The 19,987-nt window shown below is 42.8% G+C and overlaps 2 protein-coding genes across 2 annotated transcripts in view; one reads left to right on the forward strand and one right to left on the reverse strand.

The window, feature by feature from the left end:
• Positions 1-485: 485 nt before the first annotated feature.
• crata (carnitine O-acetyltransferase a) lies at positions 486-11,514 on the reverse strand. The gene is made up of 14 exons (XM_005946220.3): positions 11,302-11,514; positions 10,114-10,404; positions 9,424-9,542; positions 8,637-8,690; positions 8,324-8,489; positions 6,012-6,186; positions 5,751-5,929; positions 5,170-5,270; positions 4,826-4,945; positions 3,052-3,174; positions 1,586-1,721; positions 1,364-1,426; positions 1,047-1,184; positions 486-872 (listed from the first exon to the last, which is right to left on the reverse strand). The coding sequence occupies exons 1-14, from the start codon at positions 11,326-11,328 to the stop codon at positions 657-659; spliced, it is 1,908 nt and encodes a 635-aa protein (XP_005946282.1). The 5' UTR covers positions 11,329-11,514; the 3' UTR covers positions 486-656.
• A 106-nt stretch (positions 11,515-11,620) lies between these two features.
• The window catches only part of ptpa (protein phosphatase 2 phosphatase activator), a 41,573-nt gene continuing 33,206 nt past the window's right edge, over positions 11,621-19,987 (forward strand). The window contains exons 1-7 of the mRNA XM_005946219.3: positions 11,621-11,815; positions 14,654-14,763; positions 16,595-16,681; positions 17,037-17,162; positions 17,249-17,366; positions 17,687-17,786; positions 18,936-19,060. Of these exons, the coding sequence (XP_005946281.1) occupies positions 11,743-11,815; positions 14,654-14,763; positions 16,595-16,681; positions 17,037-17,162; positions 17,249-17,366; positions 17,687-17,786; positions 18,936-19,060 (739 nt within the window). The 5' untranslated portion in view covers positions 11,621-11,742. The remainder of the gene's footprint in view (positions 11,816-14,653; positions 14,764-16,594; positions 16,682-17,036; positions 17,163-17,248; positions 17,367-17,686; positions 17,787-18,935; positions 19,061-19,987) is intronic.

Raw genomic sequence — 19,987 nt, forward strand, 5'->3', positions numbered from 1 at the left:
TCATGGCGGCACGTGGAGTTTCAATCACTCGCCAAAAAGCAGTAATCTGCTGTCACTCAAAACAACAATGTCCAATCTCTCCCAAAGGTCGCAGGCGTGATGAGACTCGAGCTCGGAAATGTTTGGTATGCCACTTGTCAGTATTGGTTAGAGCGCCACCTAGTAGGATGACTATAATAATCATGATTGACCGAGATGAAATGTTAGCTGGTGGTTAAATGCATGAATTCTATCAATGTGACATCAGATCGGACGTGCTGGTGTTAGGTGTTGGTCGTGGCTCGACATGCCGGGGTGCGAGGGCCCTCATAACGCTGCTTGCAGCTTTAATTTTTTTTATTTATTTTTTTTTTTTTTAAAGATTCAAAGAGTTTTGACTTGTTGGTTTTCGGTCTGATCAGGTGATCATGTGATGGTGAAGTATCCAGTCAAAACCACCAAACAGTTAAATTTTCATGCTGTAAACATGTGCTTCACTCAGTCTGTGATTTTTTATTTTATTTTATTTATTTTTTAGTAACATCATAAAATCATTAGAAATGTGGAGGACAGCAGTTCTCACTGATTCAGTCTCATTTAAAGTGCATGATAAATCAAACAAATCGGCTGTCTCACTGCAGCATTTGTTTCATCTCCGGAAACGTTCGATTGGAGCCTCACAGTTTGGCTCTCGGCGCTTGCTCCAGCAGTGTCCTCATGTCCAGCAGCGCGTCCACCACTGCCTGAGCCAGCTGTGCTGCGGCTGTTTCTTTGCAGCTATTGAAAGCAGACACTGCAAAGTTGATGTGGTCGTTCATGGGGTTGTAGCACACACCGTACCCGTTGGGGACAACAGGGCCAAAGCACATGACGCAGTCGGTCTGGGATGGGACCTTTTTGAAGATATAAGAAGTAGAGGTTAGCTTGCAGGACGTTTAGATGTTTCAACTCATCTGGAGTTTGTGTTGCTCAAGTTACATAAAAAGAATTACATATACATGAAAACGCCAAGGTCGCAGGGTCACATTTTCTACTTGCATGTGTTGCTTCAGAATATTGTTGTATACCTGACTGGTAGACAGTCGATAGTGTAAGGCTTTAGTGTAGGCGGCGTCTTTCAAGACATCAGGGACGGAGAGGTTCTCTTCGATGGCCTGCATCTTCAGACCCAGCAGGTGTCTGTCGATGGCCTGACCACTGATTGCCTATGAAGGAGAGAGAGCAAAAGCAATGATTTTTTTTTTCCAGTGGATTCATTAAATATTCAGGCCCCTTCACTTTCTGCACCCATACTGTAGATGTGAGGCTAGACTCATCTCTACTGTCACTGCAGAGATGTGCTCATTGCTGGACCTTTTACAGTCCCAGTGCTGTGAGCACTCACCATGTTAGTGTATGACTTGTGAGCCTTTACAGCCTTCTCCATGAGATCCACTTTCTCAGAGTTCTGTGTAAACAGGAAGAAGATGGGAAAATCAAACTTGCATTAAACTTGACTCACATTCATTTAACGAGTCTAGTTTAATAAAACCTGAATTTAAACAAGCCATTAAATCAAATAAAAACATTCATTCCTGGCCGCTGTATGATCAGTTTGGTGGCCGACCTGTTTGCTGGGATCGTCAAAGGCTCTGACGAAGGCGGCTGAGGCACGTGAAGCTGATCGTATCGTATCAGTACGACCGAGTCTGAACATCCGCAGGGAGGCGCTTTCATATGTGGCACAGCACTGCTGGTACATCCTGCAAGGAGAGAGGAGAGGATATTTTACCTCCAGGAACAAAAATGAGGAATTAAACTGCTCTGATGTTCAGTCACAGCTCTACTTCAGAAGACGTCATAGTTAATTTAATTAAGATTTACAGAAGAATTTATATTTATATTAAATTCATATAAGAACGAAACTAAATAAAGATGACACTTGTAATCCTACCGGTTACAGCAGTTTACAGAAGCATCCCAAAATCATCTCTCTGCTGAGAGATGCTTAAGAGGATCTTGCAGGACCTTTTTAAAAAAATAATAATTTTTTTACATAACGTGGGTTTAGCTGCACTGAGATGATAAAGAGGGCTAGAAGACACACAGAGGAATAACAGGGAAAATCTTGTAAATTTTTAAATTAAAAGCCCCTACACAGACAGAGCAATGGCTCATATGATGTCCAACCTAGGGCTGGGTATCGTCACTGATTTCTAGAATCGATTCGATTCCGATTCACAAGGTCCCGAATCCACAATTCGATTCAATTCAATTTGATTTAAATCTGGGAAATTTTGACAGTCAGAAATATTATAATTCAGATCAGTAAATTTACATATTTTTGTATCTATAAAAAGGAAGCTGACACACGCAAGACTTTATCAAAGGTGTGAGCATCACAGCAGATGCCTTTGTGTCAAAGTAGCTGAAGATAAAACACAGAAAAACATGAAGGTGGTTTTCCTGACCTGGGATTTTATAAAGATATTCTGCAGCACATCAAAAACGAAAGAAAACCATTAATCAACATATGAACGTTACCTCTGACGTTGCAGCGGTTTTATTAGAGACGCGGCTGCATAATTTTAAAAAGTTTACATTTGTAGCGTAGTTTGGATCTTCTTTTGCTGCTGGTTTGGTCAATATTGTTTGGAGAGAAATAAAACTAACAGCTTTATGATCAGCGCAAAAAGGGCGTGGACACAAAGCGCCGACAGATCAGAATCAGCAAGCTGTCGGCTTTCAGCCCCGACCGTCAGCTGAGAAAGGCGACATCTCACTGATTCTGATCCGTCGGCGGGTCCGCACTGTGTGTTTACGTCTTTGTGCAGAATCCGTGTACCCGCTCTCATTTACTGTCTTAGCTGTTTGGTGGTTGTTGAAATTTTGTGATCTTTCACCTAAGATTCTGGCATTTCGGGAAAAATAAATTTATATTAAAAAAATCGATTCAGGATTTTAATGAATCGATTTCACGTTATCCAAGTCAGAATCGATTTTAATCGATAAATCGATTATAAAAACCCACCCCTAGTCCAACCTCTGTGCTACAGTTAGAAAGCCAGGCACTAACACCAACCAGCGCCTCACCTGTAGTAGGCCAGCTGCAGCGCCATCTGGATGAAGGCATCGGGACTCATCTTGTGGGCTTTTGGGAAGTTTTTTCCAAAGTGTCCGAAAACCATCACCCTCATGTCCAGGTCTTGGGCTAGTCTGTAAGGGAAAGATGTCACATTTACACTGACTGTTAACACGTATGTAGTCAGCAAGTTTGGACAACATTGTTGTACCAGAGTATTTAGACTATGATTTTCAGTATCATCATATTAAGATGATCTTCTTTCCTTTACATAAGGAGATGATATATTTCCATTTGCCTTGTTGTGTGCGGCACAAAAGCCCCACCAGAGGGCAGTATGTACTTGTAAACAATCTGCTGAGCTCAGCGAGATGTGAAACTGGCCTCAAAGCGTATTAAAGCAGCAGTATATTTAGCTTTGTCCTACCGATACAGATAAGCCAGGTCACACAGATTAAGCTTGAAGAAAACTTTGGATAAAGAGGGTAAAGCTTCTAACTGGATTCATTTTTAGTCCCCCAGAAAAAAACACAAGTTAAGAAAATCAAGAAAAAAAAAAAAAAAAAAAAAAAAAAATCACAACTCATATGTTAGCTTTTTCATGTTCACATGTCAGTACTGAACAAGGTTATCTCTTTATGTTTGTTTTACACACAACTGCTCAAATCTATATCAAATTATACCTGGGTTAACACTAGGGCTGCCACGATTTGTCGACTAGTCACGATTACGTCGACTATCAAAATCGTCGACGACTGATTTAATAGTCGACGTGTCGTTTGAAGCTTTGTAAGATCGCAAAAGACGCAGGAATAATAGCAGGATTTAAGAGTGTAATAACGGACTGAAACAGAAGATGGCAGCACTGCATGTACAAGGATGCCAGCTGCCGTTAAACCCCGAAGAAGAAGAAGCAGCTGTGTCCCAGAATTCATAGCGCGGCCCAGCTCAGTTTCCAACAATGGCGGCAGCTAGTTAGTTTTAATATTACTCTTATTATTCTTTCTGGGTCACAAAATAAACGTTTAACATATTTTCAGGCGAGAATGTAGCTGTGTAAACCTCAAATATCGGCTCAGTTTATCAGGACACCACATATTTTCAAAAGCGCTCCGACGTTTTCGGAGACGTCTGTTACCCACTAGCTCGATAGCTAGCCGGGGGCTAGGTCACTAGCGCCGTGAGAACACCGGACTCCCGGCAAATTGTTTTCAAACCCACCGCCGTCTTTCACGACTCAGGTTAAATATATATGAGTCACTTAGATAAATTAAAAATGTTGTTGTTTGGGTTTTTTTTGGTTTTTTTAGTATTTTATTTGTTCCTGAGTAAATCGGTTTGGCTGAGATTAAAGTTATAGTTTTTACACAGCTGAATAAACGTCAAGCAGACAGCTGATTATCAGAAGTGTGAGATGCTGGAGAATATACTCCGGTGTCCTGTTATATTTTAGATAGAAGGAGTTTATTAAACTTTACCGAAACAATCTGCAAATTTCATTAAAATTGAATAAACTATCATCTTGTCTTTATTTTTAGTTAGCACCTTAAAAGCTTAAAGCTGTAAGCTAATGATAGTTATATAAGAGCAGATGCTGCTGGTGCAATAAGCTGTAGTTTTACGTCCAGTGGATGATGATCTGATTAGTCGACTAATCGCATAAATAATCGGTGACTAGTCGACTATCAAAATAATCGTTTGTGGCAGCCCTAGTTAACACAAATATTGTACTGAAAAAATAAAATATTGCCCAAACATGATACTCATCCCAAAAGCTGCCCTCACGTGTTCATGCTGTTCTTGGCCTCCTCAATGTCTTTCTTGATATCTGGCGTGATGTGGAAGTCTAATTTCCGCGGCATGGGTAAAGGCACCATGGGAGACCGCACCATCTCAGGCTTCCTCCTGTAAACACAAAGAGAAAACAAAACATACACAGACTCTGTGTTTACACCAGAAAAAGAAATCTGAATGAGTGGATGAGATGGAATTTGAGCTGCAGAGAGCAACTGAAACAAATGTAGTGCTTTCAAACATGTCCAATCACGCTGTGGTGAACATTCCCATACCAGAGGCTCTAAAAGGTTCCTCTATGAAAATAAACTGAAAATAATCTGTGACCTACTTACGTGTACTCTACAACGTGGTCGATCAGGGCTACGATGGGGGGACCTTCAGCCGGAGCGTGCTCGTAGTTTGCTCCACACACCCCATCCTCTCCAACAATGAACTGGAAGAGAGGAGAAAAAACATTTAAGGAAAACACTGCACGTTTTCTCTATTGCTGAGGGATTTAACGGCCTTATTATATTATTATTACAGTAACCACAGTTCCAGTTTATCAAACATCAAAGCCCACTGAAGAGAGACCAAACCACCAGGGTGAGGAAACCAGGCCTTGCTGCAGGAGACAGGTTCAGAAACATCAAATGTCTTGATGCATGAAAACATGCATCCACTCACGTTTTTCAGCTAAAACTGTCCTGCAGTCTAAGATACAGCCACCTTCCTTCAGTTAAACTTGTTTGTTAAGAGTTTGAGGGATTTAAAGGCTCTTCTGTAATACTGATGTTTCTCTTACAACACTTCAAGCTGAATTTAGGCTGAGTGAGACAGAAACATCTGCACGTACAGACACCTTGGCGTGCAGGCTGTCTAATGAGGTTGTTGCTGTCTTTTGTGATCACTGTTGTATGCACGTGCAGGTCACCTGCAGTGTCTTGTCGAACCAGCGGTTGCCACTGTTCCACTGGCTGCCTCCTCCGTGCAGCATCTGGATGGCGGCACAGCTGCGGTAAAGCTCATTAGACACCCGAGGCATCGCTCCATCCAGACACAGTGTGAAGATGCTCCTCTGGATAGCCAGCACCGACTCTTTGTTGGTTTTATCTGCACACACAAAACAAAAAGTGACTAAACTGCTCCACAGACTCGCAGCTCTCATAACAGAGTCAGTATCTTGTTGGCTCACCTTTGATGAGGTTGAGGTAGGCTTTGCCCCACGAGTCTCGGTGCTGTGTGGTGAGGATGCCGACAGGCTCCGAGTTGGAGTTTGCTGAGGCACTGCAGATCCTCTCCAGCTGGACGCAGAGCTGATCTGCAGTCAGCGGAGTTCCGTCGCTGTTGTGCACGTCCAGCACAAAGAACTGGATCCAAGTGGAAGAAAGAGGTTAAGTCAGAAATCAGTCTGCCAGATGCAGATGCAACAAAAGCTGGTGTCCAGACCTGTGTCTAACACATTCTTTGAATAGTTCCTGATTTAAATTGGGAAGCAAAAGTGCTAGAGTGGTAACTTTGGGGGATTTGTTAATCTTTCTACTAGGGTGACATACAAACATTCATCCATCACAAGTGATTAATATACTAATTTGTTTCTTAAAAACAAGCCCAGTCAAAGTTTTTTTTTTTATGAATCAAAAATGCAAAAGATGAAGGGAATGATCCTGAAACTAGAGGAGCGCTCAGTTCCTCCTTTTATATGAATCACAAAAGGTTTATGTCTGTGGGTATAGATCTGCAAACCTATATAAATATTACTACTTTGGAAGAATGTATTAGGGGTAATGCTAACTGCAGGCTAATAGCCTGGAACAAACCCTGGAATACTGTATGGCATTAGCTGAATATCGCCCCCTAATGGTGGATGCAGTGAAGCAAAAAAAAAAAAAAAGGTCCCAGTGTTTAAAACTTTCAGCCTTAAAATTAATTACTAACAACAGCAAGCAGCTAGACTCTTAATAAATAGGATAGCTGACTGACTGACTGTGCTTTTCTATTGTTTCTAAAATGTGTAAAGCAGTGCCAGGACTGCTAAAGGCCATGCCCGCTCAGATGTGCCAACTACAAAGCAAGTTTAACATATTCAGGATCGCTTTACTCATCTAGTTTCATTTATTATCGCCAGTCAGAAAAAAAACAAAACAAAAAACAAAAAACACCCAGCACGCCCCTGTGGGTGGTTTTTATCCTTCAAGCTCGGGTCCTCTACCAGAGGCCTGGGAGCTTGAGGGTCCTGCGCAGTATCTTAGCTGTTCCCAGGACTGCGCTCTTCTGGACAGAGATCTCCGATGTTATTCCCGGGATCTGCTGGAGCCACTCGCCTAGCTTGGGAGTCACCGCACCTAGTGCTCCGATTACCACGGGGACCACCGTTACCTTCACCCTCCACATCCTCTCGAGCTCTTCTCTGAGCCCTTGGTATTTCTCCAGCTTCTCGTGTTCCTTCTTCCTGATATTGCTGTCATTCGGAACCGCTACATCGATCACTACCTCTTCTTTGCACCACCTGCCTGTTGCCCACCTTTCGTCGTTCTGGAAGTCTTTGTGTCTACCACCACTATGTCCGGTTGGTTAGCCACCACCATTTTGTCCGTCTGTATCTGGAAGTCCCACAGGATCTTAGCTCGGTCATTCTCCACCACCCTTGGGGGCATCTCCCATTTTGACCTCGGGACTTCCAGGTTATACTCGGCACAGATGTTCCTGTACACTATGCCGGCCACTTGGTTGTGGCGTTCCATGTATGCCTTGCCTGCTAGCATCTTGCACCCTGCTGTTATGTGCTGGATTGTCTCTGGGGCATCTTTACACAGCCTGCACCTGGGCTTGCCTGGGTGATAGACCCCAGCCTCTATGGATCTTGTACTCAGAGCTTGTTCTTGTGCTGCCATGATTAGTGCCTCTGTGCTGTCTTTATCCATTGTCCAGCCACTGGTAGGATTTCTGGATATCAGCCACCTCCTCTATCTGCCGGTGGTACATACCGTGCAGGAGGCATGTCTTCCATGTATGTATGTATGTATGTATGTATGTATGTATGTATGTATGTATATATATATATATATATATGAAAGAAAGAAAGAAAAGAATTCAAACTAATAACTACAGCGGTCCCTTGCTATAACGCCGTTCACCTTTCGTGGCCTCACTGTTTCGATGATTTTTTGTGTGCAATTTTGACTCTGAAGTGTTGCACTGTATGTTTGTAAGTTTTCTCCCCAACAAACGCAACAATGCCGACGAAATGTTTTGCACCGTCAAAGGCACCTTTGGTAGCACACAAAAGGCAGAGGAAGATGCTAACCATCGCACAAAAAGTTGGACTTCTGAACATCTGTTATTTCAAACATAGTCTGCCGGCCTGTTTCCTTGTCCAGAACACCACACAGGTTTCACGTGGCTGCTCCGTTCAGACCCATGAAAGTGCCGAGTGTACTCTGGAAAACTCGAGTTTACCGTGTTTGCTGATCTCTAACGTCAGGCTGCAGAAGGCGAGCTGCTCACCTGGAAGTTGTGCACTACGGTGATGTGTTTGGGGGGTCGTGAGCTCTTGGCGTGGTTCACCACCGAGTCTCTCTTCAGACCAGGGATCCGGCATGATGACAGCACCTCGTAGTACTGATTCATGCAGAGAGGCTTCCCTCCCAGGTACTCGACCGGAAGAGTTTCACTGAAAGAAAAACATTCTATCATTTACTGCATGCTTCGGTTTGACTGATTAAAACGTATTCAGGATCATGTTATCTCATTAAAATGTAAAATTTCATCCCTGCTGAACATAACTGAATAAAAACCACATTTTAAAATACGTACTCACTTATCAATCATTGTCTTAAAGTCCAAAACGCCTGCTATCAGTTTAGCTGCAAACCTGAAGACAGATAGACAGAGATCAATATAATCTATTGAGTTTCAGTGACAAGAGCCCAGAGATTCACAGGGTATGCCAAAGAAAATGCTGAAAAAACATGAAACTTTGACAAGGGGAAAAAAAAAGGAAAGGAGTAAAGGAAAGGAAAGATGAAATAAAAAAAAGGAAAAAATAGGGGAAAGGGAGGGAGAGGAAGTGAGAGTGAGAACAAAAAGGAAACGAAGGATAAAAAAGTAGACGAAAAAGTAGACGAAAAAGTAGACGAAAAAGTAGACGAAAGAGTAGAAGAAGAAGAGGAAGATGATGCAAGCTTATGAGTGGAAGGAAGGAAGGACGGAAGGGAGGGAGGAAGATTCAAAGATCCACATCTTTTATTTACTTCAATGACTGAACTGAATGTGTTTATGATGGACACATGGATTCAGACCTAACCCTAAACACCACATGTTCAGTGGCGTTCACATTTTAGTCTAAAAACATGACATTTAGTCAAAATCTATTTGTTGCATCTTTTTCTTTTTTCAAAAAGCCCAAAAAAAAAAAAAAGAAAAAAAGAAAAAATGGACAAATTTAATTTGGTCCAACCAGATCCTGTAAAAACAAACAATTCAGTCATCATCAGGGAAATCAAGGTGCATGACTTTATACTGCAGGGAAAGAGGCACCGAAAACCTATTTGGGATTCAGAGCATTAAAGAGACTCTGACATTTGGAAGAAGCTGCATGTGATCACCTTATTTGTCCTTTCTTATCACTGAAGTTCATGCGAGGCAAAACCAACCCAGGACTTGAATGGACGACCACAGGCAAACGATAGTCGAGGTAAGCCACCTGAACCCACCACTGTGACAGCTGAAGAGAGACAAACACACAGATAGGCACTGAGTGGATCACACACCAAGAAGAAGGACACAAAATAACTTTGTTATCAGATTTTCCTGTAAAGAAGAAATATTAGATCTTACAGAAAGACCCCTTAGCCTCTCCCTCACCAACAACAAAAACTAAGATGAGGCAGGACTTCTGACATCAACACTGCATAAAAAAGGTTGAGAAGAAACTGCTCTAGACAGTCAGTTTTTTTCTACTCTTAGGTCTGTGTGATGTCATACAGGAATATCATTAATATGGTCAAATCAGGCACAGAAGTCACACCCTCCTGTTCTTTGAGAGGGGTCAGCCAATCAGAAGAAAGTTGGCTGTGAGGAGTGTGAGGAAGTGAAATCTGACTTATTTCACACAGAGGAAGAATTAAAAGCCCAAAGTAAGAAAAAAGGGTATTATTTTGAACTGAAATTCAAACAAAGCTACTCTAGCAGAGTCCACAAATGAGAGTATGGAGGTGGAAATAAGCACCATAAGTCTAGTTTAATATATTTAAAGGACCAGAGTGCCAAAAACAAGGTCCCCTTTTTGAGCTCACCCAGTTCTCAGTTTTGGATGCCCTCTTCTCCAGACCCCTTTGCAGCCTCTCTCCAAGCCCTCCAGCTCGCTGAAACTCCTCCAGCAGCCCTTTGGTGTGCTTCAGCTCGTCTGCCTCCACAATGGGCTCTAGGGCGGCAAGGTATCGCTCACAGGTCTGCTGCAAAGTGGGGACAGGCAGGCATGGCAGCCCCTTCTGGTGGGTGAAGTATCGGCCAGCGACTCGAGTGGCTGATACCGGTTTGACCAAGAAACTGGTCTTCACAAAACCGCAGGGCTTCATCATCCCCACCTTTAACAGAGAAATAAGAGAAATGACATTAAGACAAAAGGTTTGACTGCCACAGCAGATCATCAGCCACTCCCACAGCACATCTCACCACCTCTCGCTGTCCTCATTCATGTCCTGCACCATCCTCCCATACTTCCCTGCCACTCCTGACTTCCTCATGCACTATAACATTTCCTCTCTTGGCACCCTATCATATGCTTTCTCTATAGCCACTTCTCCATAAACACTGTCAAAGCAAACCTCACATCTACAGTGCTCTTTTCTTGGCATGAAGTCACCCTCCTGCTTGCTGATCCTCAACTCTCTCCTTAACCCAGCTTCAACAACCTTTTCCCATAACTTCATGGTATGGCTCACCAGCTTTATACCTCTGTAGTTATTACAGCTTTGCATATTAGTTTCATGGGGAAAACTAACATCACAGGATAATGAGCAGAGGGTCAACAGCAAACCTACAAAACCAGATTATGATTCAACCAAAGAGTATTTAATGTGTTTAAAAGGTGTGCACACATGCTAATCTCATCGGTTTATTGTATTTATGTTGTAGCATCTGCTTTTAATCCAACTTACACAGGCTTGGACTACATTAAAGGTATCTTTAAAGCTGCAGTCACGCTGGTGTTCCACTGTCTTTGAGCTAAATTCACCTTTCACCCACTTCTGTAATTGCCGGTGCGTTAAATATTAGCCACAGCTAACAGCTAACAAACAGAATTTTCCGCCTAGTAGCAGCAGCGAGCTAATTAACTTACTCTAGCTCGGAAAAAAACCGAGTCTCGGGTGAATTAATTAACGTGGATGTCATTAATTCTGTCAGAGTGTGAAAGCTGAACTCGGGGGGTGGGGGGACACAAACAAACCAACAGTCAGTCCGCTAAAGCTGCCGTTACTCACCACAGATCTGCTGCAAATGCCCCACATTCTGCAGTCGGAGGTAGAAACGCCCACAAAAACACAGAGAGCAGTCCAATGAAGCACAGAGTCCGGCCAGCACGATCTTACACTGCTTTATTTTTTTTAACCGTCAGGCGGGCGGTGCTGTAGCCTGACTGCACAGCCTCTCTGCAGCTGCTCAGTGCTTTATCTGCTAAAGTTACTCAGCTGGAAAAGAGCCGGGGTGGCCGGCTGCCCCAGATGCCATAAATAAGTGGCAGAGTGGCAGTTATGCGCACTTATAAGTACAAATTCGATGTAACCTCTTAGTTTATCGTTTTACTCCACTATACGAAAGCATTAAATGTACTTTAAGATAAAAGTTTGATTTTCAACAATTTGAGAAATCTTGGGGTGCCACTCAGTATGCGAACATGTGGGGGCAGTACTGAGCCATGAGTAATGAGTCTGCCGGGAAAACACACCGCGAAGAAGACTGTCAGGCTCGCCATGGCGGAAACAGAGCAGCAGTCAGGTAAAGCTCGGCTTGATGCTCGTGCGCAGCGTCAGCAGTGTGTCGTGTGATGTTTATTTGACGCTTTCAAGGCAGTGACCTTTAGAAACGAGGCTTTAGGGTTTGATTTAAGGGCTGTTAGATGAACCTGGAAGCCAAGAGCTGTCCACACTCACTGACTGCAGGTTCTCCACCTGGGCTGGTTGTATTTGAACTCTGTGGCGCAAATACGGTGATGTTAGCAGACTTTAGCACAGTCTGACAGAGACACAGTCTCCTTACCTGGCTGTGTGTGAGGTGTCAGCTTGCACACAGTGAGTAAAAAGTACTCAGTACTTTCTGGCTGCTAACCGGAGTCAGCACATTGATTAGTGTCGTCTTTAAAGGGGACCTCGATTCCTGTGCTTGAATAAAGTTGTTGAAAACACACTGGAAAGATTATTAAATTACTTTACTAATACTAGGTATTGAATGTCGGTGAACAGGCATATCCTTTCAAGCAGAGAAAAAGGTCTGCAGATGCAGTGTTTGCTTTCAGAGTATTGATGGAGAAGGTCAGAAGGAGCTTCACTGTGTCTTTGGATTTAGAGAAAGCTTATGATAATAGGGCGCTAAGAGAAGAACCGTGGTACTTCTGGGTTGAAGGTGGGTTTACATCAGCGGTCGCCTTTGAGCTTATTTGCAATTCAATTTTATTTATATAGCACCAAATCACAACAAAAGTCGCCTCAAGGCGCTTCATAGATACAGAGAAAAAACCAACAATCAACCAACCCCCTATGAGCAAGCACTTTGGCGACAGTGGGAAGGAAAAACTCCCTTTTAACAGGAAGAAACTTCCGGCAGAACCAGGCTTAGGGAGGGGCGGCCATCTGCTGCGACCGGTTGGGGTGAGAGAAGGAAGACAGGATAAAAGACATGCTGTGGAAGAGAGACAGAGATTAATAACAGATATGATTCAATGCAGAGAGGTCGATTAACACATAGTGAGTGAGAAAGGTGACTGGAAAGGAAAAACTCAATGCATCATGGGAATCCCTGGGAGTCTACGTCTATTGCAGCATAACTAAGGGAGGATTCAGGGTCACCTGGTCCAGCCCTAACTATATGCTTTAGCAAAAAGGAAAGCTTTAAGCCTAATCTTGAAAGTAGAGATAGTGTCTGTCTCCCGAATCCAAACTGGAAGCTGGTTCCACAGAAGAGGGGCCTGAAAACTGAAGGCTCTGCCTCCCATTCTACTTTTAAATACTCTAGGGCAGTGGTTCTTAACCTTGTTGGAGGTACTGAACCCCACCAGTTTCATATGCGCATTCACTGAACCCCTCTTTAGTGAAAAATAAAATATGATTTTTTTCAAATTCAAGACATAGATATGTTTTTTATTGGTGCACAAAATGAGCCGTGCATGTCACGGTGGAGGCTCTGCCGAACCCCTGAGACCAACTCACCGAACCCCTAGGGTTCGATCGAACCCAGGTTAAGAACCACTGCTCTAGGAGCAACAAGTAGGCCTGCAGTGCGAGAGCGAAGTGCTCTAATAGGGTGATATGGTACTACAAGGTCATTAAGATAAGATGGGGTCTGATTATTTAAGACTTGATTTTGATGCACAGGTCTCTGTGGACTATAATGTTTACAGGTGCAGGAGAGTCTGGAGAGAAGAGGAAGAATACATGTGTGCGAATAGGAGGGGCAGGTGTAACAGTGATGCTGCAAGGAATAAAAGTAGTGAAGATGGATGAGTTTAAATACCTGGTTGTCAACCATACAAAGCACCAGACAACACTGAAGAGAGGTTGGAGACTGGTGTCGGAGATTTGTGATAGAAGGGTAGCAAAAAGAGTGAAAGTAAATATTAACAAGATAGTAGTAAGACCTGCTGTGATGTATGGTTAGGAGATGGTGACGATGACAAAAAAGAACACGAGGCTGAGGTAGAGGTGGTAGAGATGAAGATGTTCAGATTTTGATTGGGGTTGACCAGAATGAACAGGTTCAGAAAGGAGAACATCAGAGGGACCGATCAGGTTTAACGTGTGGGAGACAAAGGATGTTAAACATGGAAGGAAAAGAAGCAGACCACAGAGAAGATTCGTGGATCAAACGAAGGAGGACGTGCAGAGGGTTGGTGTGACAAACGAGGATTCGATGGAGGCAGATGATCAGCTGTGGCAATCCCTAAAGGGAGCAGCTGAAAGAGCATTAACCATAGACTGTATATAAAAGATTAATGTAACAACTGTGATGTCACCCACTAGTTCAAAAATCTGTTTTTGATGCTTTGAGTTTAACTTTTTGGCTGTCACCAAACATAAGTGAGAAAGCGATTGATTTTTGACTCTAAATGGCGATAACATTTACTAAATAAACTTCATGTTTGTTTTGATAACTGAGTCCATAACATCATCGGGAAAGTGTTTACTCAGATCATAAATCAAGACTGAAGTAGGCTTATTTTCTCATAAACGGCTATACAGTCTAATCTTTGCAACCTGGAGCCACCCCCTGCTGGACATTACAGGGAGTGCAGGTTTACATCTCAGACTGTATAGAAAAGATGGAAACACCCACTGGTTTTTGACTCAGCCTCATTGTTATTTGCCCCCATTTTAGGTTTTTGAGGCCAACGTGACCATATTAGGACAAGAGGGTGAAATTAGATGTTGACTCTAGGGGACTGGCTTGCTTATGGAGCCTCTAGTGGACATTAGAGGAACTGTAGCTTTTGGTGCATCACTTATCAGCTTGAGTGGTTGAAGTTTAGTTAAGAGCAGTGTGCAGCCGGAGCTTTTGGCTCATGGGAATTACTTATTTATGCACTGATGTCATGAAAATTCTCTGTTCTGAATTATTTTTTAGGATCCACTCCTGAAGATGAAGCCCCCGAGGAGGGGGCCAGCTTCACCTTTATGGTGCCCAAGAAAGAAATCAGCATGGTGCCTGACATGGGAAAGTGGAAGCGCTCTCAGGTTGGTTCCTCCCTGTGGGCATGTGCACGCGTCTTCTTCGAGAGTTGTCTGTCATATTGAACGTGATATAACCATCGACTATGAAGGAAAAGTGTGGCTGTGAGTCGTTTCTGGAGGCTTTCGGCTGTCACATGGTGAAATTGGTGACAAAGATGGTGCTGTAGAGGGCACTCCACCAGAAACCGCCTTCTGATTGTTTTGGTTGCTACCAGGTTGCCTCTGTTGCCTGTAATTTGTGAGGAAGATGTCATCTGCAACAAACTTGTTAGCAAGTATTCAGTGATTTTCCAGTTTTGGTCGCCTCCTTGGTTACTTTGCCGGCACTGAGGGCGCAAGCACTCGCCACTCAGACAAAAGCTTCACATGAGTTCTGATATAGGAGGAGAAGATCTCAAAATTGGAAGCAAAGGATTTTTCCCAGAGTGTTTGAAGAGAAGTCCTCCTCATGAAAAATATCGGCAGCTGTGGCAATCTGCTAGCAACCAGATCCATCACCAGGTGGTTTCCCTAATAAAATCTGACAAGGAGCACATGTTTCTTTCCCCAATGACATGGTTGCTGGTGGGGGGCCCTACTGACTGACTTTAGTAATCAATTCCCAAACTTCAGCAAACACTCAATAAACCTGTTAGAGGATACTAATTTTTCCTTGCCACCAGTGGTTGCCAGTAGAGCAGGGCGATATGACCAAAAATATTTATCACAATATACATTTGAAAATTTGTGATAATGATATAACTGACAATATAATCGACACTAGACAAAATACTTTACAACTCCACAACTTTATTAGTGCAAAAACCCCATCAATGTATTTTCACTTAAACGAGCAGCTGTTTTTTTTTTATGTGCATTAAAGTTGTGCAAATTCCTTGCTGACAGTTTAACCAAAAGGTTGCGTATGGGAAAGGAATTACTGCTGTACCATGTGTGAAACAAAAAATAAATAAATAAATAAATAAATAAAAGGCATTTCCAGTGGAAACTGGTCGACATATCCTCAGCATAACCTTGTATACTATCCACAAAACTTAAAAAGAGGTTATACACACACAATACGGTAATATTATGTTGAAGCACTGTACGTATCACTCTGCGAGGCTCCTGCCTACGATAGCCGTAATGCTCCGACAATCCATCAAGCGGTGCATGTTTGTAGCTTAGCAAAGTCGTACTAAAACATTTGACAGATTTTCCAGCGCCGTGTACGACATAAAATCGTTTCGAGGTCAGTAAACACAACAAGAATTCATACATAAGGCACACGGGATTATAAGGGGCACTGTCGATTTTCAGAAAAATGAAAGGATTGATTTTAAGTGTGCCGTATTTTCCAAAAAACACAGTAATAACGACGGCCCGCTAGCATGCTCTACCAAAATAGTGCTTTGTTGTGTATCTGATGGACGAAAGCTAAACCAGTTCCACACCACTGAAGTTGCAGCATTTTTACAAACCAATTCTGGTTCATCCGTTTCATTCAACGATCCGCTTTCGCTCTTCTCATTCTGCATCGCCGCCATGTGCTTATGTAAAAATAGACACTGCGCATGCACGTTTTACCCATATTCTATCGCGATATTTCATTTTCCTATCGTTGCCCAAAATTACACCGGTATTACCGTGAACGGTATGATATAGCCCAGCCCTAGTTGCCAGATGGTTGCAGACTGTTCTCTAGGCTTGTGTGACTGACCTTACGTTGTCACCTTGTTTGTCACATTGCCAAAATGGAGGACAAGTTAACATCAAATGTTTAGCAGTCACATGTATGCCATACTGCTGGAACACTGGTCTGATGTGTGTTTTTAACTTGCCTCTCTGCTTTCAGGCCTACGCTGACTACATAGGCTTTATTCTGACGCTGAACGAAGGTGTGAAGGGAAAGAAGCTCACGTGTGAATATAAAGTGTCTGAGGTACGTGATCTGCTGGTTTTTGTATACTAAACCAGCAGATCTGCTGCGTAGCAAGAGAAACGCAGCAGAGCAGAGCATCAGCTGTCATTTAACGCCTGTCAGGTTAAACTTTGTCTGTAGAGAATATTTGGTGCATTTTAAAGTGCCAAGCTGATAGTTTGGTGATGTTAACCAGAAAATGTGGCCTCGTGCATGTGTCACATATAACCACACTACAAGTAAGAGCAACAAAAATGAAGAAAGCATTAAAATAAAGAATTTCGATTTTAGAGAAACCAACAGGCTTGAGCTGGTTTGTTATCTGCCCCGACTCACGATGGTCCTGCTGCAGTCACTGCCTTGTTACTTTTCCCAGACGGTGGAGAAGCTCATGGATCTTCTGGGAACTCTGGACCGATGGATAAATGAGACGCCTCCCGTCGACCAGCCGTCACGCTTCGGAAATAAGGCGTACAGAACCTGGTTTGCCAAACTAGATCAGGTCGGTACGCTCACACATGTTCTAACACACATCCATGCACATGGGCTGTGGCTAGCAGTTAATTTATTTGTATGTTTTGTTTGTAGGAAGCAGAGGCGCTGGTGTCGGTGGTCCTCCCTGCTGATAAACATGCAGCAGCTCCAGAGATTGCTGTCTATCTGAAAGAGTCTGTGGGAAACTCCACCAGGATAGACTACGGCACAGGTAACAGTGCTCTATGTCACTCCAGTTATCAGTTAGCTTTGATTGGTTATGTTGCTACCGGATCTTTATTTCCTCCACAAATCAAAACAAAGTTGTTGCTCCACCTGAACGTGTTGCAGCTGTTGTTGTTGTTCTCTAGTAGTTTTGCATCGTCTCATCAGTGCTGGCCCAAAGCATTGCTCTGGTCTACAGCAGCAGTAAAACTCAGACCTGGTGCTGTAGTCAGATGCCGAAAAGTGATCTCAGCGGTGCGTTTGAGTGCAGCTCACACACTTTGCAGACTAATCCTGCAGCTGTTTAATGTTCGTTTGTCTCTTCAGGTCATGAAGCAGCTTTCGCAGCGTTCCTCTGCTGTCTCTGTAAGGTTGGAGCGCTCAGGGTGGATGATCAGCTCGCTATCGTCTTTAAGGTGTTCAACAGGTGAGCTGTCACACTAAACTGCAGTATGCTGTTAATACAATGGTAAATGTTCAGGTTTAAAAATCTGATTTTGTTACAAATGAACTGAACTGCTCTCCAAACAAACTTTAATTTACCAAAAAGCACTGCTCCCTGTTTATTAGTGGTGCAACGGATCACGGTTGATCCATAATCCAAACCGATCCCACTCCACGGTTCGGCACGTACGTGATCCGAAGATTTGAAAAAGAAGAAAAAAAAGTATGCGTATGGTGCGCGTGGTGGGTCTGTCAAGCGATAGTTATGGTCAGCGCTAGCAGTCCAAGTGGAGGAGCAGAGGAGTTTGCGGTATTTAAGCAGCCCTTTGTTGCCCAGTCCGACCGGGCTAAAGCTATTACAAAGGCAATTGGGTGTTTAGCTGCAGATGGGAGGCCGTATTCAGTTGTCCAAAACAAGGGGTTTAAACTATGATGAACGTGCTTGAGCCACGCTATGATATGTCGTTGCGCGTCAACTTTAGTGGCAAGATTGTTCCAAGCATGTATGAGCAGGAAAAGTTTAAAGTTATGGCTGAACTGTCCCAGGCATCTTCTGTTGCTCTAACTACTACAAATGGGTGGACCTCCAGGGCAACGGACAGCTACGTGACCGTGACCGCTCATAATGAGCGGTATGTATTATTGTAGGGTCTACCTTACAATATAAAGCACCTTGAGGCGACTGTTGTTGTGATTTGGCGCTTTATAAATAAAATTGAATTGAATGGTAGATACAAAGACTGTACTGCCCTATATTGTATCATTTAAAAAAAATATATTAATAATTGCGTGGAATGAGTCTTGAGTTGAATGTTTTTAACAGGAAAAAAATACTTCAATAAGTAAATGTTAAATTTTTGTCTTTTTTCTTTTTTTGCTGATCCGAAATTGATCCGATCCGAACCGTGAGATTTTTGATCCGTTGCACCACTGTTTATTATACTTCCTACCACTTCTTTTTTTTTTTTAAACTCTCCCTGCTTTTATTACACTCTCCATAGTTTTTGCTCTCTTTCTCTTTCTAATAACATTATTTCTGACGTTATTACAGACCTGTGCCAGAATGAAACAGTCGCTGCTGAGACTGGTCCCTACTACATGCACGTGAACATTGTCCTGATTGTGTTTTCAGGTATCTCGAAGTGATGCGGAAACTGCAGAAGACCTACAGAATGGAGCCGGCTGGGAGTCAGGGTGTCTGGGGGCTGGATGACTTCCAGTTTCTCCCCTTCATCTGGGGCAGCTCCCAGTTTATAGGTAAAAGCCATCAGGTGTTTTTGTGTAGGGAAGCACATGAGATTTCCTGTACATCTTTAGACCAGTCTGCTAGTTAAGTCTAAACTGAGCACTCCTTCATTTCCTCCATTTCCAAAAAAAAAAAATCCTTTAAAGTAATCAATTTGTTCAGCTCATTCATGATTATTTACAAGCTGAGATAGAAGTGAGAAGAAATTTTTCATCTAAGGATGACATAACTGGTGGCTTCGAGGGAAGAAGCTACCTGATCCATGTACCTTATTCCAGGAAAGGTTTCTTTTCTCCTGTGGAACTCAACATATGATGCAAACCTCAAAGATTATAACTTATTGGCCACCACTAGAGGGAACTGTGAGGTGCCTCATAGATGCTCTACATTAGGACAAACTGCGGTGTCAGTAAAAGGAAATAAATACTCAAACAGTTTTCCAGTGGCAATAAAGGAGCGGTCTACTATTCCCACATTTAAGACTCAGCTGAAACCTTGTACCTTTGACCATCTTACTTCTATCTGATGGTTTTTTGTCTTATTTGATTGGTGTAATGTTTTTATGTGAGATGACAGATGTAAATTAGCAGTTTTAGTTGATGTCAATTAGATAAAGAGAAAAGAAAATAATCCTCAATGTTGGTGTCAGACAGTGTCTCATTGAGGTTGGCTGAGTGTGCAGCTGTTGTCAGAAGGTCTTTGTATTTTCATTCGTTTTTATTTGCTTTATGTGGGTTTGCTCATTTCTGTTCACTTTTAGCATAAAAGTATTATGTTTTAGTGTCATTTTTAAGTTTCATGGATAGTTTTGCTTGTTATGGTGACAATGGCAGTATTTGTCAGATTGTAAGATTTAAGAAGTTCAGGACAACACAGTATGAGTAAATTTCTCAAACCTAAGCTGAACTATACATATAGGTGTGTGTGTGTGTGTGTGT

Source organism: Haplochromis burtoni, unplaced genomic scaffold (assembly GCF_018398535.1).
Source record: "Haplochromis burtoni strain Fernald_Lab_line unplaced genomic scaffold, NCSU_Asbu1 Contig_469, whole genome shotgun sequence".
NCBI lineage: Eukaryota > Metazoa > Chordata > Actinopteri > Cichliformes > Cichlidae > Haplochromis > Haplochromis burtoni.

Bases quoted from the DNA above. Each gene is read 5' to 3' on its own strand.
- crata (XM_005946220.3), bottom strand. From the start codon at position 11,328: ATGTGGGGCATTTGCAGCAGATCTGTG. The intron at 5,271-5,750 runs GTGACCTGCACG...CCTCTCTTCCAG, and splicing joins GGTTCGACAAGACACTGCAG to TTCATTGTTGGAGAGGATGG. The intron at 873-1,046 runs GTATACAACAAT...ATCTTCAAAAAG, and splicing joins ATCGACTGTCTACCAGTCAG to GTCCCATCCCAGACCGACTG.